A 20,262-nucleotide genomic window follows, 5' to 3' on the forward strand; every position below is an offset into this window, starting at 1 on the left:
CCGGCAGTGATCAGGAGTCCCATAGAGGTGCGCACAATTGGTCCAGCGTCGTCCTGGTTAGGGTTTGGCCAGTGTAGGCCGTCATTGTAAATACTAATTTGTTCTTAACTGCCGAATTAAGTAAAGGTGGAAAAAATTGCCACAATAAATTGGAATTCGTAACATATCATACGAATTCGTAGCGGATGATGGACGATGATGATGGACGTCCACAAATTGACACATGCCATACAAAATGTACCATATCATACTTCGAGTGTCTCGGATTTGCTTACAGAATCATATGAAATGCCCTAAAACCACGTTGGAATTGTGCTATTAGAATAGATTGTTATTTTCTGTTAGAAAGCACCCGTTTTGTTAAATTTGTACAGAGTGTGTGAGAGGGGGGGGGGGGCGCCTTTCGCAATCATCGACTTTGAATGTTTCGTGATTAACACGTTGGGACCCGCTGCAAGGAGAACCAGGGATTGGAATGATACTTCTGAAGAGAATTGCCACCATCATCAGCATCTCAAATGAAACAGATGGGACACAGGGTAACTGTGGCATCGATTTATGCATTTGATTAAATGATCACATTTTTGCCGATCATGCCAACTATGCTGTGAAATGGTTACTGTGTGCCAGGATCCTTTTCGATTGGGGAAATGTATAGCCTGACTGATATCCGAAATAGATTATTATAGCAGTTATGCTATTGACAATATTCAACAAAGTGGATAAAAATTACCACACGATTTGGAGCTGCTGATGCTGCCTTTTGCATCAGTTCGATGTTGCATGAGTTTGGGCACTGTGCCAGATAGGGGAAATACACTGGATGTGTGCATTAGAAGACTATGGTGTTTTAGCGCGTGTTGAATTCTGTTAGCATATACATTTATGGGAATATGAGAAAACATGTCTGAAGCTCATCTACAGTGTGGTTGTTGCGAAGCACTCCAGGGCTCAAGCTGGGCTCGACACTGATAGACTAACCTACGTTTGTAGCTGAAGAGGAGACAAGCAAGCTGATTAATGCTTTACCACCCTGCCTATCAATCAAGCTGTATCAAAAACATATAGCAAGCGTCTTCCTCGCCACCACGATCTTTCCGGATGTCTCTGCAAGACTAGGCAAGTCAGTCAAGTGAGGAATCTGTTGCGCTCGCCGTCCGTGGAGAGCGCGGTTCGAGAGGTAGCCTACCCGAGCCCGTGGAGCTGCGCCCCTTGATCAGCCTACGAGGACGACACTATGTACCAGCTCCCCGCTGATGATGATGGGAGGAATCAATGTTCACACTAGAAACCTCTTGAGACTAAGCGAACTCTGAGGAGCTCTGCCTGGACTGCAACAGGACCAGACAGGAGAGAAGAGACTGAGACAGACCAGACGCTGACTGCATGCGCCAGGTTGGGCCTGGGTTCTTGCCTGCTCCTGTGGCTCTGGACAGATAAGACAAACCTTCCCTGTTTGGGCATTTGTCTGGACAGGTACATCTTAGCTCTATCCCATCTACACTCTACCAAAGCAACTTTAAGTTGTAGCATCAATTTAGCAGACATTAGTATTTTGGGGTCTGACCCTAAGCCGCATCCCAAAGAGCCTCTCCAGGGGCCAGTTTTGTTTACCAGACTAGGCAGTGGTCACCATGCAGGTCTCTTTTGCCTGCACGGAGCACAATCTGAAGAGCCGCAGTGAGGACCGGCTTTGTGGTCTTCGCACTGCGCCCCCCCCTGGGGGAAGCAGTGGGGGAGGTGGTGGAGGGAGCAGCCAAGGGGGTAATGGCAACTACAACACCCAGGGCTCAGCCAAGTCCAGGGAGCAGTCAGGGTCCCGCCCGGTCCCCCAGGGCCATGCCCACATGAAGGAGGCAATAGGGCGCCACAGCAGTATGAAATACAGGTGAGCAGGGGGAGGGAGGGATACGGAGAGGAGTGCTGATTATTTGGGGTGGAGAGTCAAAGGGCATGCCAACAGAGTTGGCACAAACAGGTTGGGAGGGTATCTGATTCAATTAGTGTTTTTTTTATGTTGTTCCTGAAGAGTAATGAAGGCTCATGAACCTCTACCTAAACGATGGATGATTATGATGAAGGACTCAGACACTGCCCTCTCTCTCCCTGGAACATGATGGCAGCTCAGGTTACCCCAGAGCACTTCCACTTACCATGAAGGGCCTCTCAGACAGCACCGGCTGCCAGGGGTAACTTCATTGTATTTCAGTTAACACCTGAGTTGTTGTGGACAGTGAGCAGCTGCATGAGGATGACATCATTTATGGGGCTGGGAGTTTTGGTGTTTGTGTCTCTCATGTCTGTTCTTGCATGTATGTGTAAGCTACGGTGAAAATCACAACAGCCTCGTCATATTTAGATGGTTTCCCGAGCATTTATAAATGTTAAATTCATCCAGCTGTGAACGTTATAGTGGGAAGTACAGTACGTACTATGTGCTCCTTTGATAGAATTAGCATCACCAGATAAAAACAATATTGGTCTGTTTCTATTTCACATATTGTGATATTGAAATGCAGCAGACAGACATCTCTAATCCCTTTTATTCATTCCAGAATCAGATGGAATGTGATAGAATTGAACAGTCTTTATCAGATTGAAAGCTGCCTATACCAGATGATGTAGGAAGGCAGCTATATTCTGGATGGGTAAAGGAACATGCCCCTTAGCTCAATCCTGACACCATTCTCTTCACTCAATTATGTTTTAATTTAAGAGGCAGTTTAAGTAGGGAATGAGGCTCAGGAGGAAATGCCAGGACATAGTGGTTTATTTCATTTATGCATATATTGATTTAATTGGATGGGGAATACTACCCCTGAAGGGGTGACAGGTAGCCTAGCGGTTAAGTGCGTTGGGCCAATAATCAAAGGTCACTGGTTTGAATCCCTGAGCTGACTAGGTGAAAGATCTGTCAATGTGCCCTTGACCAAGGCACTTAACCCTAATTGCTTCTGTAAGTCGCTCTGGATAAGAGCGTCTGCTAAAATGTAAATGGTTCTGTCATAGTTTTTTTGTTGTTTTTATGAGGTTGCAGCCAATAGGCGATGGAATAGTGACAGCCGCTCCAGTTGCCAACGGTAACACCCCTGTGGTGCCTAGTGCCCACAGTTTGTGTTATTTCCAAAAGCAGAAGACTTATTAGTCTGCCTCTACTGGAGCACTCATCTCAAAATTCACCCTGCTGCCACCACCAGGGAACAGTGTCACTAAGCCTCATGTGCAAGGATGATTATCAGAGAGCACTTTATATACATTTATATAATTATTATTAATCTGAAACATTCTTTTGACCCAAACATTTTGGACACATGTTACACCAAAATGTTATGCATGAGAATCAGTTTGAATATGATCATAGAATATGAAGTCCTTTTCCCACGCTAACTAAAATGGCCAGCGAAGACTAGGCCTTCTCTCCTAAAACAAGCTTAATCAGCATCACTATCACTATCCCCACCATCATAAAGTGACTTTACCGCACACACGTATCTACTATAAGACATGCTCATTTCACTTCTCGTAAGGAGAACAGCAGACAGTGATGATACTGATTGTAGTGAGCCCCGCTGTGTTGACTGTGTGAGTCTTCTCCTTCTGAGGGAAACAGCTGAGAAAGGGGAGGAGAGGTGGAGGTTGGGGAACTCACAACCTCCCTTTTCTCTAATTGTTCCTTATAACTGCATATTTGAACTCATTAGCCAGAGTATTCATCAGAGCTGAGAGGGAGTCCTCTTTGGCAGGTTGCAAAATAGAGGAGAAAAACACATGTACAAGTGTGTATATTATACACGGGTGGAAATGTTTATTTATTTTTAATAATCTATTTCAAACATGCATATAATACACACTTGTACATGTGTAAAACAGGACAAATTTAAGCTCCCACCAAATTATTATAATTATAAATCACACCCTGGCCACCAGTCCCACTAACGCTCTATCTATCTATCTATCTATCTATCTATCTATCTATCTATCTATCTATCTATCTATCTATCTATCTATCTATCTATCTATCTATCTATCTATCTATCTATCTATCTATCTATCTATCTATCTATCTATCTATCTGTCTATATATCTGTCTGTCTGTCTGTCTGTCTGTCTGTCTGTCTGTCTGTCTGTCTGTCTGTCTGTCTGTCTGTCTGTCTGTCTGTCTGTCTGTCTGTCTGTCTGTCTGTCTGTCTGTCTGTCTGTCTGTCTGTCTGTCTGCCTGCCTGCCTGCCTGCCTGCCTGCCTGCCTGCCTGCCTGCCTGCCTGCCTCTATATTGTTGTCTCTCTCTCTCACTCCTGTCTCCTGTCTAATTCTCTAAATGTTCTCTCTCCCTGTAATCTCTCTTCACCATTTTACCCCTCTCTCTTTTTCCCTGTTACACTCCCTTCCTCTCCTCTTCTCAGCCAACACTTGCGGTGCATTGCAGCATTCTCTGCACGGTAGTCTTGAGAATCTGTTGTGTGTATGTGTGTGTCTTTGTATAAATGTGTGTGTTTTATATTAGTTTTCATATAGAACGTCAGTAGGTGTAGATGTTGTATGAGAGTATGCATGCATTAGTATGTATGAACATAAAGGCTTGTTTGTATTATGTGTGTGTGTGTGTGTGTGTGTGTGTGTGTGTGTGTGTGTGTGTGTGTGTGTGTGTGTGTGTGTGTGTGCAACACATCTTCATGTGTTAAACCACTCCTTTGGGTGATGTTTAAGTAATGCAGTGTACATGTATATTTGCATACTCTGCCTATCCAGTTTGAGATGAAACTCCCCTGTCTTGTTGCATGTTCCAGTTCTCTGAGTCTTGGTGTGAGTTGGAGCAAAATGGTTCTTCGGCTGTCACCATAGGAGAACCGTTTTTGATTCCAGGTAAAACCATTTTGGTTCCAGGTAGAACCCTCTGTGGAAAGTGTTCTACATGGAACCCAAAAGGGTTCTAACTGGAACCAAAAGGGTTCTACCTTGAACCAAAAAGGGTTCTGCAAAGGGTCCTCCTATGGGGACAGCTGAAGAACCCTTTTAGGTTTTAGATAGCTCCTTTTTTTCGGGGTGTAGTTTGAGGGAAGCCTCCAGGACCTGGTTTCTCCATAGCGATGGAACTTAGGCTTACTAGTGTTTTAACAATGCATCTTACTAGTGTTTTAACAATGCATCTTACTAGTGTCTTTAACAATGCATCTTACTAGTGTCTTTAACAATGCATCTTACTAGTGTCTTTAACAATGCATGCCAAAGATGTAACATGTGTTTCCCAAAACACCACACAGAGAGATCAGTGTGTCGTTGGAGCATGTGTCGGTACTGATAGGATCAAAAGAAAGACAGCACTGTTCTCGGATCAGCTTTCTCAATTTAAATCTTACCTTGACATTAGAATTATTTCACAATACTGAAGACGAATCAGCAAGAGATGTTACCACATATGGCTTCAACAATTGAGGCAGCTTTTTCTAATAAATTCTTACTCAATTAAAATGCACTAAATGACAGATTTGGCACGTCATTGTGCATGTTAGGCTACGCATCATGAAATATATTGAGACAAATTACAGACGGTAGCCCACAAGTAGCAAAATAGAATTGATTGAACATTACATTATTTCAATATGAATGAAATGGGCCTATAGCTTACTGTAGACTATTTATATTTGAATGCGGTCATCTCGGTTTTCATTTGAACCATCTTTTTATATGTGGCTTGTTTGTATCAATTGCAAAGACAATGGCAACTTTGTTCTGAAGTTATTGGTGGTCACAGAGAGACAGATAAACCATATGATTCTATGTTTAGCGGAGATCTTCTGTGTATAAAGTGACGCGGGAGGGCAAAAATGCATCTAACAAAGCACTTAGCTGTTCTACGAGTGGTCTGAGGCAGGCTGCTGAATGTTTTCAAGAGCAACGTTAATAATGATGGTTTCAGCTCGGAGAGTTAACAATGCTCCTACAAAGGTTATAAGAAGTGCTAAGCATTAAGATGCTTTCAGGAAACCGGGCCCAGGATTAGAAGAACAAGGTCAGGGTAGGGTTGTTAGGAGAAGGTTGTGTGGAGACCAGCTCACAGTCCAGCTCACAGACCAACACACAGAGCAGCTCACAGACCAACACACAGACCAACACACAGACCAGCTCACAGTCCAACACACAGACCAGCTCACAGACCAGCTCACAGACCAGCTCACAGACCAACACACAGACCAACACACAGACCAACACACAGACCAACACACAGACCAGCTCACAGACCAACACACAGACCAGCTCACAGACCAACATACAGAGCAGCTCACAGACCAACACACAGACCAACACACAGACCAGCTCACAGTCCAGCTCACAGACCAACACACAGACCAGCTCACAGACCAGCTCACAGTCCAGCTCGCAGACCAACTCACAGACCAGCTCACAGACCAGCACACATACCAGCTCACAGACCAGCTCAGAGACCAGCTCACAGACGAACACACAGACCAGCTCACAGACCAACACACAGACCAGCTCACAGACCAGCTCACAGACCAACACACAGACCAGCTCACAGACCAGCTCACAGACCAGCATACAGACAAGCTCACGGAACAACACACAGACCAGCTCACAACCATCTCAGACCAGCTCACAGACCAACACACAGACCAGCTCAGACACCAGCTCACAGACCAACACACAGACCAGCTCACAGACCAGCTCACAGACCAACATACAGACCAGCCCACAGACAAGCTCACAGAACAACGCACAGACCAGCTCAGACACCAGCTCAGACCAGCTCACAGACCAGCTCACAGACCAGCTCAGTCACCAGCTCAGACACCAGCTCACAGACCAACACACAGACCAGCTCAGAAACCAGCCCACAGACCAGCCCACAGACCAGCTCAGAGACCAACACACAGACCAGCTCAGAGACCAGCTTACAGACCAACACACAGACCAGCTCACAGACCAACACACAGACCAGCTACCAGACCAGCTACCAGACCAACACACAGACCAACACACCGACCAGCTCACAGACCAGCTCACAGACCAGCTCACAGACCAGCCCACAGACAAGCTCACGGAACAACACACAGACCAGCTCACAGACCATCTCAGACCAGCTCACAGACCAACACACAGACCAGCTCAAACACCAGCTCACAGTCCAGCTCACAGTCCAGCTCACAGACCAACACACAGACTAGCTCACAGACCAGCTCACAGACCAACACAAAGACCAGCTCAGACACCAGCTCACAGACCAGCTCACAGTCCAGCTCACAGACCAACACACAGACCAGCTCACAGACCAGTTCACAGACCAACACACAGACCAGCCCACAGACAAGCTCACAGAACAACACACAGACCAGCTCAGACACCAGCTCAGACCAGCTCACAGACCAGCTCAGACACCAGCTCAGACACCAGCTCACAGACCAGCTCACAGACCAGCTCAGAGACCAGCTCAGAGACCAGCTCACAGACCAGCTCACAGACCAGCTCACAGACCAACACGCAGACCAGCTCACAGACCAGCTCACATGTACGCATGTTTTATGCTCATATACTGTAGTATAAACTGTAGTATGTACTGTAGTATGTGCTGTAGTATGTACTGTAGGCTATATAAGGTAGTATGTACTGTAGCATGTACTGTAGGCTATATACTGTATTATGTACTGTAGTATATACTGTAGTATGTACTGTAGGCTATATACTGTAGTATGTACTGTAGGCTGTATAATGCTGCATGTACTGCAGTATATACTGTAGTACGTAATATAGTATGTAATGTAGGCTATATACAGTAGTATGTCAAATCAAATCTAATCACATTTATTTGTCACATACACATGGTTAGCAGATGTTAATGCGGTTGTAGCGAAATGCTTGTGCTTCTAGTCCCGACAATGCAGTAATAACCAACGAGTAATCTAACCTAACAATTCCAAAACTACTACCTTATACACACAAGTGTAAAGCGATAAAGAATATGTACATAAAGATATATGAATGAGTGATGGTACAGAGCGGCATAGGCAAGATGCAGTAGATGGTATCGAGTACAGTATATACATATGAGATGAGTAATGTAGGGTATGGAAACAAAGTGGCATAGTTTAAAGTGGCTAGTGATACATGTATTACATAAAGATGCAGTAGATGATATAGAGTACAGTATATACATATACATATGAGATGAGTAAAGTAGGGTATGTAAACATTATATTAAGTAGCATATGTACTGTAGTATGTACTGTAGGCTATATACTGTAGTGTATACTGTAGTATGTGCTGTAGTATGTACTGTAGGGTATATACTGTAGTATGTACTGTAGGCTATATACTGTAGTATGTACTGCAATATGTACTGTAGGCTATACACTGTAGTATGTTCTGCTGTACGTACTGCAGGCTATGTGTGTTTATGTGTGTACTATATGTTTATTTGTGTATGTTTTGTTTCTCCTTATGCTTTTTTCTTTCTGTTAGCGTGTGCGTGTGTGTATGTGTGTGTGTGTGTGTGCCTATAGTCCCCCACAGACTGACAGACAGCAGCTTTGTGGATCACAACACTGCAGAGGGAGGAGGGGGGGTACTTGTCACACATACTGACAATGACAGTGACACTCCATCACCCTGAACCCAATATAATAATAAGAATAATATTAAGAATATGAATATGAACAATGTATATGAATATTGATAATACGTGTGTTTTGCATATCTAGCAGTGGCAGCTCTAATTCATATATGCCCCTCTGTTTGTGTGTTTGTCTCTCTGACTGTCTCAGGGCCAGATATTAACTTGATTTCAACTCTCAAAGTGACATTGATGCATGATATACGCTAAAGGCTCCAGCCTCAGTTTGTGTTCTCCAAAGGAATTTGAGGATATAATTAAGCAAGCATATTGAGCTACACTCTTAGAAAAAAAGGTGCTATCTATAGCCTAAAAGGGTTCTTCGGCTGTCCCCATAGGATAACCCTTTGAAGAACCCTTTTGGGTTCCATTTAGAACCCTTTCCATGGAGGATTCTACTGTACATGGAACCCAAAAGGGTTCAACCTGGAATCCAAAAGGGTTCTCCTATGAGGACAACGGAATAACACTTTTTTCTAAGAGTGTAGGTACATGGGAGCTGTAAAAACATAAGCTTTCAGGAAAGGCTTGAGATTTTGTGTAGATATCAGCCAAATTGTAATATATCTGTGTTGATGTGGTCAGTATGTTGTGATTTGAATCCCTGTCAGCGTTGAAAGTGAGAGCTAGACTGTTGCCCAGAGGCTGGATTATTTGGGGGAAATAGAATGACTAATGTCATTTACAAAAAAGTACTCCATCCTCTCCTTGCAGATACATCTACATTGGATCAATTACACATGTGTTATTGCTTGAGAGTACATGTGACAGGCACACAAACACACAACATGCCTATGTACGTACACACACAAGGGCACACAAAAGCACAATTCTAAAAATAGCTGGCCAGGCAAATAACAATAGAGCAGGGAAAATAAAGCATCTCTCGTCTGCCTCGATCTAAACGCTCTGACAGTCTGTCTCTTTCCATAGAGCTATTTGTAGCGGACGCAGACAGACAGACAGACAGGCAGGCAGATAGACAGGTGTACAGACAGGCAGACAGGCATGGAGGTAGACAGGTACACAGGCAGACAGACAGGCAGGCGGGCTGGCAGATAGACAGGCAGATTGGTAGACAGGCAGGTTGACAGACAGGCAGGCAGGTAGACAGACAGACAGTTTGACAGGCAGGTAGATAGGCAGTCAGACAGGCAGGCAGATAGACAGACAGACAGTTTGACAGGCAGGTAGATAGGCATTCAGACAGGCAGGCAGATAGACAGACAGACAGTTTGACAGGCAGGTAGATAGGCAGTCAGACAGGCAGGCAGATAGACAGACAGACAGACAGACAGGCAGGCAGATAGACAGGTGTACAGACAGGCAGACAGGCATGGAGGTAGACAGGTACACAGGCAGACAGACAGGCAGGCGGGCTGGCAGATAGACAGGCAGATTGGTAGACAGGCAGGTTGACAGACAGGCAGGCAGGTAGACAGACATACAGTTTGACAGGCAGGTAGATAGGCAGTCAGACAGGCAGGCAGATAGACAGACAGACAGTTTGACAGGCAGGTAGATAGGCAGTCAGACAGGCAGGCAGATAGACAGACAGACAGACAGACAGCGAGGTAGACAGGCAGGTAAACAGAAAGACAGGCAGATAGCCAGGCAGGTAGACAGGCAGACAGGTAGACAGACAGTCAGATAGAGAGGCAGGTAAACAGGCAGGTAGACAGGCAGGTAGACAGGCAGGCAGGTAGAGAGGCGAGGCGCTGGAGATGAAGACAGTGAGCAGCAATGAGTTCTGCTGCAATTCTGCTGCCTTCCCAGCTGGCTCCTCGGCTAATTAGAATGGAGGAGAGCGCCAGCAAAGGAGGGGAGTAGGAGAAGGAGGGCAGGGATGAAGCCCGCAGAATTTCTGTGGCACATGCTTGCATGACCAGGGCTCACTGCAGCTCTCTGATTCCAGTTCTATCCTTCCCTTCAACAATCAGCTTTCTGGTAATCAGATGTGGCATGCCCAGCACTGGACTCCAACCATATAAACAATTTCAGTCAACCCATGTGGAAAGGAGAATGTTATTATGGATATACAAGTATATACTGTACAGCTTTATCCGGTGTAGGGGTTAAACCACCCAGTGCCCTATTGTTATAGCCAAGTACACTATATTACACTGAACTGTTGATGTGAGAAGGGTAGAGGTCACCTGTTCAACAGGGGCCGTCTGGGTACTCAGGCGATAATCACTGCCAGAAATACACTCACTTATCCAGATTGATAAAGCAGTTATTCAGAATGCGTATCTGCAGATTGTGTTGTAAAATTTAGTTGAGAGGTGTAGGCGTTGAACCTAGTTATTTAGGAACCTCATTCTGTGACTGTGCGTACTATGCTAGAAAGCACAAGAAGTGCAAACGTAGGTAGATTTTGGGGTAAATGTCATGTCCCTAAGAAAGTGTTCATAACTCTTATTGTCATCGGATAGGGAACTGTGGATCTGTCTCCGTTCATTGGTACGTTAGTCACACGCGATACCTCAGAAAGCACTGGGATGATTTTGATGAAACTTGATGGTGAATGATGCGTCTTGCCATAGAGATCGGGCATTTACAAAGTTACACTGATTACACACGCGATATCTCAATTGGCCCATGGGGGGGAGGGGGGGCTGCATAATTTGTGGGGGACAACATGTTTACTGTTGCCTTGTTTTCTCTTCCCTGACCCCTGTCTTTCTCAGGAACCTGGGGAAGTCTGGTCTGCGTGTGTCCTGCTTAGGGCTGGGTGGGTACAAAATAAATGGACCAGAAAAATATGCATTAGAGACTCCCTGAGCAGTGTAACCGAACTGATAACAATATGCATTAGACTCCCTGAGCAATGTAACAAAACTGTCTCTCGCCATCTGTCTACCTGTCTGTCTGTCTCTCTGTCTGTCTGACCGTAGGCACCTGGGTGACATTTGGATCACAGATATCTGACGAGGTGAGTTATGTAACAATGTTTTGGGACACCCTGTTTAATTACTGCAGTTTGCTAAACCAGGGTCCCACAGAGTGTTTCTTGGTAGTCTTAAACAAATCTACTTTGAAACAAAAGTACACACCTCACACACATGGTTATGGGCTTAACAAAAAGAGGACACCTGTACCATGTCAGATATTTTGAGTTTCCATCCCAATATTACACTTTATATACATTACTGAAATATAACAAAACTGTTTGACTTAGGTTTTTTCTACTAATCTTTATGAATTATGTAATTATAAAAAATACAAATTACATTCCACCCATGAGGCCAAAGAGAGCGTTTTTGGTCATTGACTGCAGGAAAGGGCTACCCCGTTCTGAGGCTGCACCTTTTTGACCTCTCAGTCTCTCTATCACAATGTTAGTGTCTATGTCTGTCTCACTCTGTCTCTTTCTCTCTCTCGCTCTGTCCACTGTCTCTCCCTCAGTTTCTCTCTCTCAGTGTCTGTCTCTTTGTCCCCTCAGATGGCTGAGAACTTGATGACCATTGCCTATGAGGCCGGGGTGAACCTCTTTGACACAGCAGAGGTGTATGCCTCCGGCAGGTCAGCTTTTCACACCTCCTTTCACTGCTCTCTTCTATTCCTTATCTTTGTCTGTATACACTTCCTGCCTCTGTCTATCACTCCATCTTTTTCTGTCAATCTTTCTGTCTCCCCACTGATTTGTATTCCATCACATCCTCTCTCCACAGGGCTGAAATCACCCTAGGGAACATCGTCAAGAAGAAAAGATGGAGGTGATATTACTCATATTTCTAATGTGACTCATGTGGATATGAATAGCTGTCTGTCTAACTATATTACATCACAAATATTTTTCTGTGAACTTTGCTTTTCACATTTATTAAGAACAGACGGACCTTTATTTTTAAATATGATAGATTGTTTGAATAAGAAGATTGTTTATTTTCATACTTGTTTTATTATTGCTGGTTCTGTTGGCACTTTTTCTAATGCTTTTAGTTTCTCTGTGGTTGACATCAAATTACTATGTGATGAAAAGATAGTCTATTTCCTTGTCCCCTCTAACCTCTCCTCCCATTTCTTTGGCAGGCGTTCTAGTTATGTTGTGACAACCAAGATCTATTGGGGAGGGCAGTAAGTATCCTGGGAAAAAGATGCCAGATATAACAGTCATAAGTTCTTCATTGTTCTGACAAAGTGACTCTGTATTGTTGCTGTCACTCAGGGCAGAGACAGAAAGGGGACTCTCCAGAAAGCACATCATTGAAGGTAGAGTCAAATTGACTTATAATAGGATACAGTGGCGATAGTGATTATGAAGATGATGACGACAATGATGAAGATGATGATGTGAATGATGAGGATGATGACCAATGATGAGGATGATGACCATACTGATGAAGATGATGATGAAGATGATGATGATGATGCCCATTACATTGCAGGTTTGAGAGGATCCCTGTCCAGACTCCAGTTAGATTATGTGGACATTGTCTTTGCCAACCGGAATGATGTCAACAGCCCTATGGAAGGTCAGTCATAGTCACACCAGTCCTTCGACTTTATTGTCCATCTGTTACAAGGGAAATGTGTCTCCTGCTCTGCTCACAACCCGTTGTGGCATTTATTGCTGAATGCACTCGTTAAAAAGTGTCTTCATGTTTACATTCTAAGCATGCAATATCTTTGTTACAGTATGTTTATTACCCGCGTGTAACAAGTTGGTTCATGTTATTTGCAGAGATTGTCCGGGCCATGACCTTTGTAATAAATCAGGGCATGGCAATGTACTGGGGCACCTCTCGCTGGAGTGCCATGGAGATCATGGTTAGTCCCCTGTTATTGCTCCCTGTTACCTAATACATTCCAGTCAACCTGCTCTTGTCAGTCAATGACGTAAGGCCATGGGTTCTCTGTGGTGATGGTGTTATTCTGTTTTCCTGCCACCAGGAGGCGTACTCAGTGGCGCGTCAGTTCAACCTGATCCCACCTGTATGTGAGCAGGCTGAGTATCACTACTTCCAGAGGGACAAGGTGGAGGTGCAGCTCCCTGAACTCTACCACAAGATTGGTCAGTCATCCACACTCACACAGCCCAGCGAACAGCACCGGATGTCCTCTCAACAGGATCTCTCTCTCTCCCTCTCTTGTCTAGGTGTAGGGGCAATGACCTGGTCCCCCCTTGCATGTGGACTGATCACAGGGAAGTACAGTGAGGGTGTACCTGACATCTCCAGGGCTAATATGAAAGTGAGTTCTCCAGAGAAAATAAACATGTTTTTAATTAGTGGATGTGTGTTTTCTAGTTCTGTAGGTGCTCCCCGACTGTGTGTCTATTAGGCCTACAACCGTGCATGACACCGTTAAATATTTCCGGGTTTGTTCCGTCTAATATTGGTGCAGGGTTACCAGTGGCTGAAGGAGCGTGTCAACAGTGAGGAGGGACGCAACCAGCTGGCCAAGATTAAAGAGCTCCACCTAATGGCCGACAGACTGGGCTGCACCGCCGCACAGCTAGCCATCGGTATGGTGTGTGTTTGTGTATGCGTGTGTGTATGTGACTCTGTGTGTGACTCTGTGTGTGTGTGTGTGTGTGTGTGTGTGTGTGTGTGTGTGTGTGTGTGTGTGTGTTAATTGTTTTGTCCATATCTGTTATCTTATGACTGTCTGACACTCAGAGGCTGCGTTTAAACAGGCAGACGAATTCTGATATTTTTTTCAGTTAATGGTCTTTTGACCAATCAGATCAGGTCTGAAAAAGATCGGATGTGAAAGAAAATATCAGAATTGGGATAAACGTAGCCTAACATACTGTTTAGAATTGTTTTAATTAATTAAAAAGGATGTGTCAATGTGCCACATCCACACAGCCTCCATCTCTAAGCTGTGTTCTCTCCCTCTTTTCTGTCCTCTCAGCCTGGTGTCTGCGCAGTGAGGGAGTGAGCTCAGTGCTGATGGGTGTCTCCAACACTGACCAGCTGGTGGAAAACCTGGGTGCCCTTAGGGTAACCACCCTCCCCTCAACATCACACCATCTTGATGTTACACTGCAATGCACACTCAATCAGAGCTCATCAAACTAATGACATTGTCGTGATATAAGCATACCTGCATATACATTAATATACAGTGGGGAGAACAAGTATTTGATACACTGCCGATTTTGCAGGTTTTCCTACTTACAAAGCATGTAGAGGTCTGTAATTTTTATCATAGGTACACTTCAACTGTGAAAGACGGAATCTAAAACAAAAATGCAGAAATTCACATTGTATGATTTTTAAGTAATTCATGTGCATTTTATTGCATGACAAGTATTTGATACATCAGAAAAGCAGAACCTAATATTTGGTACAGAAACGTTTGTTTGCAATTACAGAGATCATACGTTTCCTGTAGTTCGTGACCAGGTTTGCACACACTGCAGCAGGGATTTTGGCCCACTCCTCCATACAGACCTTCTCCAGATCCTTCAGGTTTCGCGGCTGTCGCTGGGCAATACGGACTTTCAGCTCCCTCCAAAGATTTTCTATTGGGTTCAGGTCTTGAGACTGGCTTGGCCACTCCAGGACCTTGAGATGCTTCTTACAGAGCCACTCCTTAGTTGCCCTGGCTGTGTGTTTCAGGTCGTTGTCATGCTGGAAGACCCAGCCACGGCCCATCTTCAATGCTCTTAATGAGGGAAGGAGGTTGTTGGCCAAGATCTCGCGATACATGGCCCCATCCATCCTTCCCTCAATGCGGTGCAGTCGTCCTGTCTCCTTTGCAGGAAAGCATCCCCAAAGAATGATGTTTCCACCTCCATGCTTCACTGTTGGGATGGTGTTCTTGGGGTTGAACTCATCCTTCTTCTTCCTCCAAACACGGCGAGTGGAGTTTAGACCAAAAAGCTCTCTTTTTGTCTCATCAGACCACATGACCTTCTCCCATTCCTCCTCTGGATCATCCAGATGGTCATTGGCAAACTTCAGACGGGCCTGGACAAGCGCTGGCTTGAGCAGAGGGACCTTGCGTGCGCTGCAGGATTTTAATCCATGACGGCGTAGTGTGTTACTAATGGTTTTCTTTGAGACTGTGGTCCCAGCTCTCTTCAGGTGATTGACCAGGTCCTGCCGTGTAGTTCTGGGCTGATCCCTCACCTTCCTCATGATCATTGATGCCCCACGAGGTGAGATCTTGCATGGAGCCCCAGACTGAGAGTGATTGACCGTCATCTTGAACTTCTTCCATTTTCTAATAATTGCGCCAACAGTTGTTGCCTTCTCACTAAGCTGCTTGCCTATTGTCCTGTAGCCCATCCCTGCCTTGTGCAGGTCTACAATTTTATCCCTGATGTCCTTACACAGCTCTTGTCACGGCTTTCTTCTGTTGAAGGAGAGGCGGACCAAAACGCAACGTGGTTATTTTGATACATCTTTAATCAAGATGAAAATAGAACAATATACAAAAACAAGAAACGTGGAAAAACAAAAACAGCCCTATCTGGTGAAACTAACACAAAGACAGGAACAATCACCCACAAAACCAAACACCAAACAGGCTACCTAAATATGGTTCCCAATCACAGAAACAGACAAACAAGACATCCAACATAGAATGCCCACTCAGATCACACCCTGACCAAACAAAACATAGAACATACAAAGCAAATTATGGTCAGTGTGTGACAGCTCTCTGGTCTTGGCCATTGTGGAGAGGTTGGAGTCTGTTTGATTGAGGGTGTGGACAGTTGTCTTTTCTACAGGTAACAAGTAAAAAAAGGTGCAGTTAATACAGGTCTGTGAGAGCCAGAATTCTTACTGGTTGTTAGGTAATCAAATACTTATGTCATGCAATAAAATGCAAATTAATTACTTAAAAATCATACAATGTGATTTTCTGGATTTTTGTTTTAGATTCACAGTTGAAGTGTACCTATGATAAAAATGACAGACCTCTACATGCTTTGTAAGTAGGGAAACCTGCAAAATCGGCAGTGTATCAAATACTTGTTCTCCCCACTGTATATATATTTATGATTTAAAAAAATGTCAAAAATGTAGGCGTTCTTATTAATGTCACTTAAAATTCCATTATAGATTGCGCAAACAAGCAAGCAATCACCAAATCATTATGTCCTAGTCCTAAACTGACATGCCATGTTATGCCTGCAGCTTATTTCACAGATGACTCCTCAGACCGTGGCTGAGATTGACTCACTTTTGGGAAACAAGCCCCACTCTAAGAAAGAGTCGCGAGCATGAAGAGGAAACGATGGAGCCAAAGACAATCAGAGAAAGATGAAGAACAGCCGAGGAACATCGCTCTTTCACCATCCAGTATAATCAAAAACGTGCATGTCCTCAGTAACATTTTGCTTCAAGAATTTGCGCATATCCATTTTGCGCATTGCATTGTACCACGTATGAAAAAAGGAAATATTTGAACGTGCAAAAACAAAGATTATAAACTGGGTGGTTTGAACCCTGAATGCGGATTGTCTGAAAGCCGTGGTATATCAGACCGTATACATCAGGTATGACAAAACGTTTATTTTTACTGCTCTAATTATGTTGGTTACCAGTTTATAATAGCAGTAAGGCACCTCGGGGGTTTGGGGTATATGGCAAATACACCACGGCTAAGAGCTGTGTCCAGGCAATCCGTGTTGCGTTGTGCATAAGAACAGCCCATAGCAATGGTATATTGGCCATATACCACACCCCCTCTGTGCCTTATTGCTTAATTAGATCATATATATTACAGATCCCTCACTGACTGATCATGTCCACAAACAGAGGGTGAGGCCAAAGCATGGAGCATTAGGTTTCTGTCTTCCAGAGAGACCAATGAGGGCAAAGTTGGAGATGGAGAGAGATGGTGGTTGAATGAAGGAGGTGTTGCACTCTACTTTATCAAACATGATGGTGTTATCAATGAAAGGAGAACTCTTTGATGCCACGAAGCAACATGAGGCTCAGCTCTCTCACTGAATGTGTGACCAGCTCTACCATAGGACACTCTTTCTCTGCAGCTGCCTCTGAGTCCGCAGAATGCCTAGTACCCAGCAGAAAGCCAAAGGTTAGCATCACCTCGTCATCTCCGTATGTGACTGGCCTGTCACTCTATGTCCTTTAACAGCAGTTTCTTCCTTTTTATCTTCTCTGTGTGTAAACTGTGCACATGTCCCTTTAAGAGAGACCAGCCCAAGCAGGGTGTAAATGTGGCATGGCTTTAGTTATTTGGGCAGATTTGCAGTGCCCCTGTAAGCAGTCTTTTTGCACTAGCAGGTGGGATGGGCTGATCCAGGCTCTGCACTGGCAGGCACATCGTGGAGCTACGCTTTATTCACTGTTTGCAGCCCGCTGACATGGTCTGTGTCCATGTGATGTGTATTGTCCTCCAAATCAAACCATTTCTGCGTCAATGACAATTAAAACCAAGGCTTTCCCTGCTTGTTTGGAAGAACCTCTTTACTCCTTCATTAAAGACTGGAGTGTGGACCACATAATGAGAGGCACAGTAGATCATTCCTACTCAGCCTGAGACACAGGGTAGAACCCACTGTGGTAAACTAGCAGTATTTTAATGTGTTACGATGCTTTGTTTTAGCAACAAAAACATTTAAATGAGGCCAGATAACATGCAAATCATAACCTTTACATCAAGAATTCCGCTGTCCTCAAAGTGCAATGTTCACCCCTTAATATTGTCTGTGTTCAGTCTCACTGGGACTGAGTCAGACAGAGAGATTGGTAGCAGAGTGATGTCAAGTCCCACTGGGCAAAAACCGGTTGAATCAACGTTGTAATTTCCAAAATAATCAATGTTATAATCAATGATTTGTAAAAAGTAATCAATGTCGGGGAATATCGTCTTTTTTTCACCCAACCTTTAACCTCAATCCAATGACAGGGTGCCATTGTTGTTGATGATTTAAACTTGAATTCACACTATTTGACAACTCAACCAAATGCAACTCAAAACTAGACGTTGAACTGACGTCTGTGCCCAGTGGGGTGTTTGAATTGATGAGACTATCATTTTAGACATAGGAAGTTAGGAACTCTTTTAGCAGTGGACAAATGATGGGTGAGCACACTGACATACAACACAACAGAAACACATGTACACACTCGCGTACTCTGTCATCAGCCTGTGAAAAAATATTTCTATATGTTGGAAAAGATGCAAATAAATGCACAGGACCTAAGGGCGATCAGGATTTAGACTGGTGGGAGGTGTTATATTTGGGGGCAGGGACATAAATGATGATTCTGTGTCACGGCCGTTGAAAGAACTATACCAAGGTGCAGCGTGGTGAGCGTACATTTGATTTTTTATTAGAAAATACGCCGAACAAAACAATAAACACTACACCACAAACCATGCCACTAAAGGCTATAAACAAAGTCAACTTCCCACAAAGACAGGTGGGAAAGGGCTACCTAAGTATGGTTCTCAATCAGAGACAACGATAGGCAGCTGTCCCTGATTGAGAACCCTACCCGGCCAAACATAAAAATATAAATAATAGAACATAGAATACCCACCCCAAATCACACCCTGACCAAACCAAATAGAGACATATAAAAAGGGTCTCTAAGGTCAGGGAGTGACATTCTGACTGATTGAGAACCCTACCCGGCCAAACATAAAAATACAAATAATGGAACATAGAATACCCACCCCAAATCACACCCTGACCAAACCAAAGAGAGACATATAAAAAGGGTCTCTAAGGTCAGGGAGTGACATTCTGACTGATTGAGAACCCTACCCGGCCAAACATAAAAATACAAATAATGGAACATAGAATACCCACCCCAAATCACACCCTGACCAAACCAAATAGAGACATATAAAAAGGGTCTCTAAGGTCAGGGAGTGACATTCTGACTGATTGAGAACCCTACCCGGCCAAACATAAAAATATAAATAATAGAACATAGAATACCCACCCCAAATCACACCCTGACCAAACCAAAGAGAGACATATAAAAAGGGTCTCTAAGGTCAGGGAGTGACATTCTGACTGATTGAGAACCCTACCCGGCCAAACATAAAAATACAAATAATAGAACATAGAATACCCACCCCAAATCACACCCTGACCAAACCAAAGAGAGACATATAAAAAGGGTCTCTAAGGTCAGGGAGTGACATTCTGACTGATTGAGAACCCTACCCGGCCAAACATAAAAATACAAATAATAGAACATAGAATACCCACCCCAAATCACACCCTGACCAAACCAAAGAGAGACATATAAAAAGGGTCTCTAAGGTCAGGGAGTGACATTCTGACTGATTGAGAACCCTACCCGGCCAAACATAAAAATACAAATAATGGAACATAGAATACCCACCCCAAATCACACCCTGACCAAACCAAAGAGAGACATATAAAAAGGGTCTCTAAGGTCAGGGAGTGACATTCTGACTGATTGAGAACCCTACCCGGCCAAACATAAAAATACAAATAATGGAACATAGAATACCCACCCCAAATCACACCCTGACCAAACCAAAGAGAGACATATAAAAAGGGTCTCTAAGGTCAGGGAGTGACATTCTGACTGATTGAGAACCCTACCCGGCCAAACATAAAAATACAAATAATGGAACATAGAATACCCACCCCAAATCACACCCTGACCAAACCAAAGAGAGACATATAAAAAGGGTCTCTAAGGTCAGGGAGTGACATTCT

General features: G+C 44.1%; 1 protein-coding gene across 2 annotated transcripts; it reads left to right on the top strand.

Moving 5' to 3' along the window:
- Positions 1 to 430: 430 nt before the first annotated feature.
- LOC110510029 (voltage-gated potassium channel subunit beta-3-like) lies at positions 431 to 18,003 on the top strand. Of its 2 annotated transcripts, XM_021591306.2 has the most exons (14): positions 432 to 1,888; positions 11,315 to 11,358; positions 11,522 to 11,559; positions 12,070 to 12,149; positions 12,299 to 12,343; positions 12,660 to 12,704; positions 12,796 to 12,839; positions 13,016 to 13,102; positions 13,312 to 13,397; positions 13,521 to 13,641; positions 13,726 to 13,820; positions 13,974 to 14,094; positions 14,487 to 14,575; positions 16,724 to 18,003. In XM_021591306.2, the coding sequence occupies exons 1-14, from the start codon at positions 1,635 to 1,637 to the stop codon at positions 16,811 to 16,813; spliced, it is 1,239 nt and encodes a 412-aa protein (XP_021446981.1). In that variant the 5' UTR covers positions 432 to 1,634; the 3' UTR covers positions 16,814 to 18,003. The 2 variants fall into 2 exon arrangements, with proteins under 2 accessions (XP_021446979.2, XP_021446981.1); XM_021591304.2 differs by having other exon boundaries at positions 431 to 1,888; positions 13,521 to 13,820.
- Positions 18,004 to 20,262: the final 2,259 nt, after the last annotated feature.

This window comes from Oncorhynchus mykiss, chromosome Y (genome assembly GCF_013265735.2).
Source record: "Oncorhynchus mykiss isolate Arlee chromosome Y, USDA_OmykA_1.1, whole genome shotgun sequence".
Taxonomy (NCBI): Eukaryota; Metazoa; Chordata; class Actinopteri; order Salmoniformes; family Salmonidae; genus Oncorhynchus; species Oncorhynchus mykiss.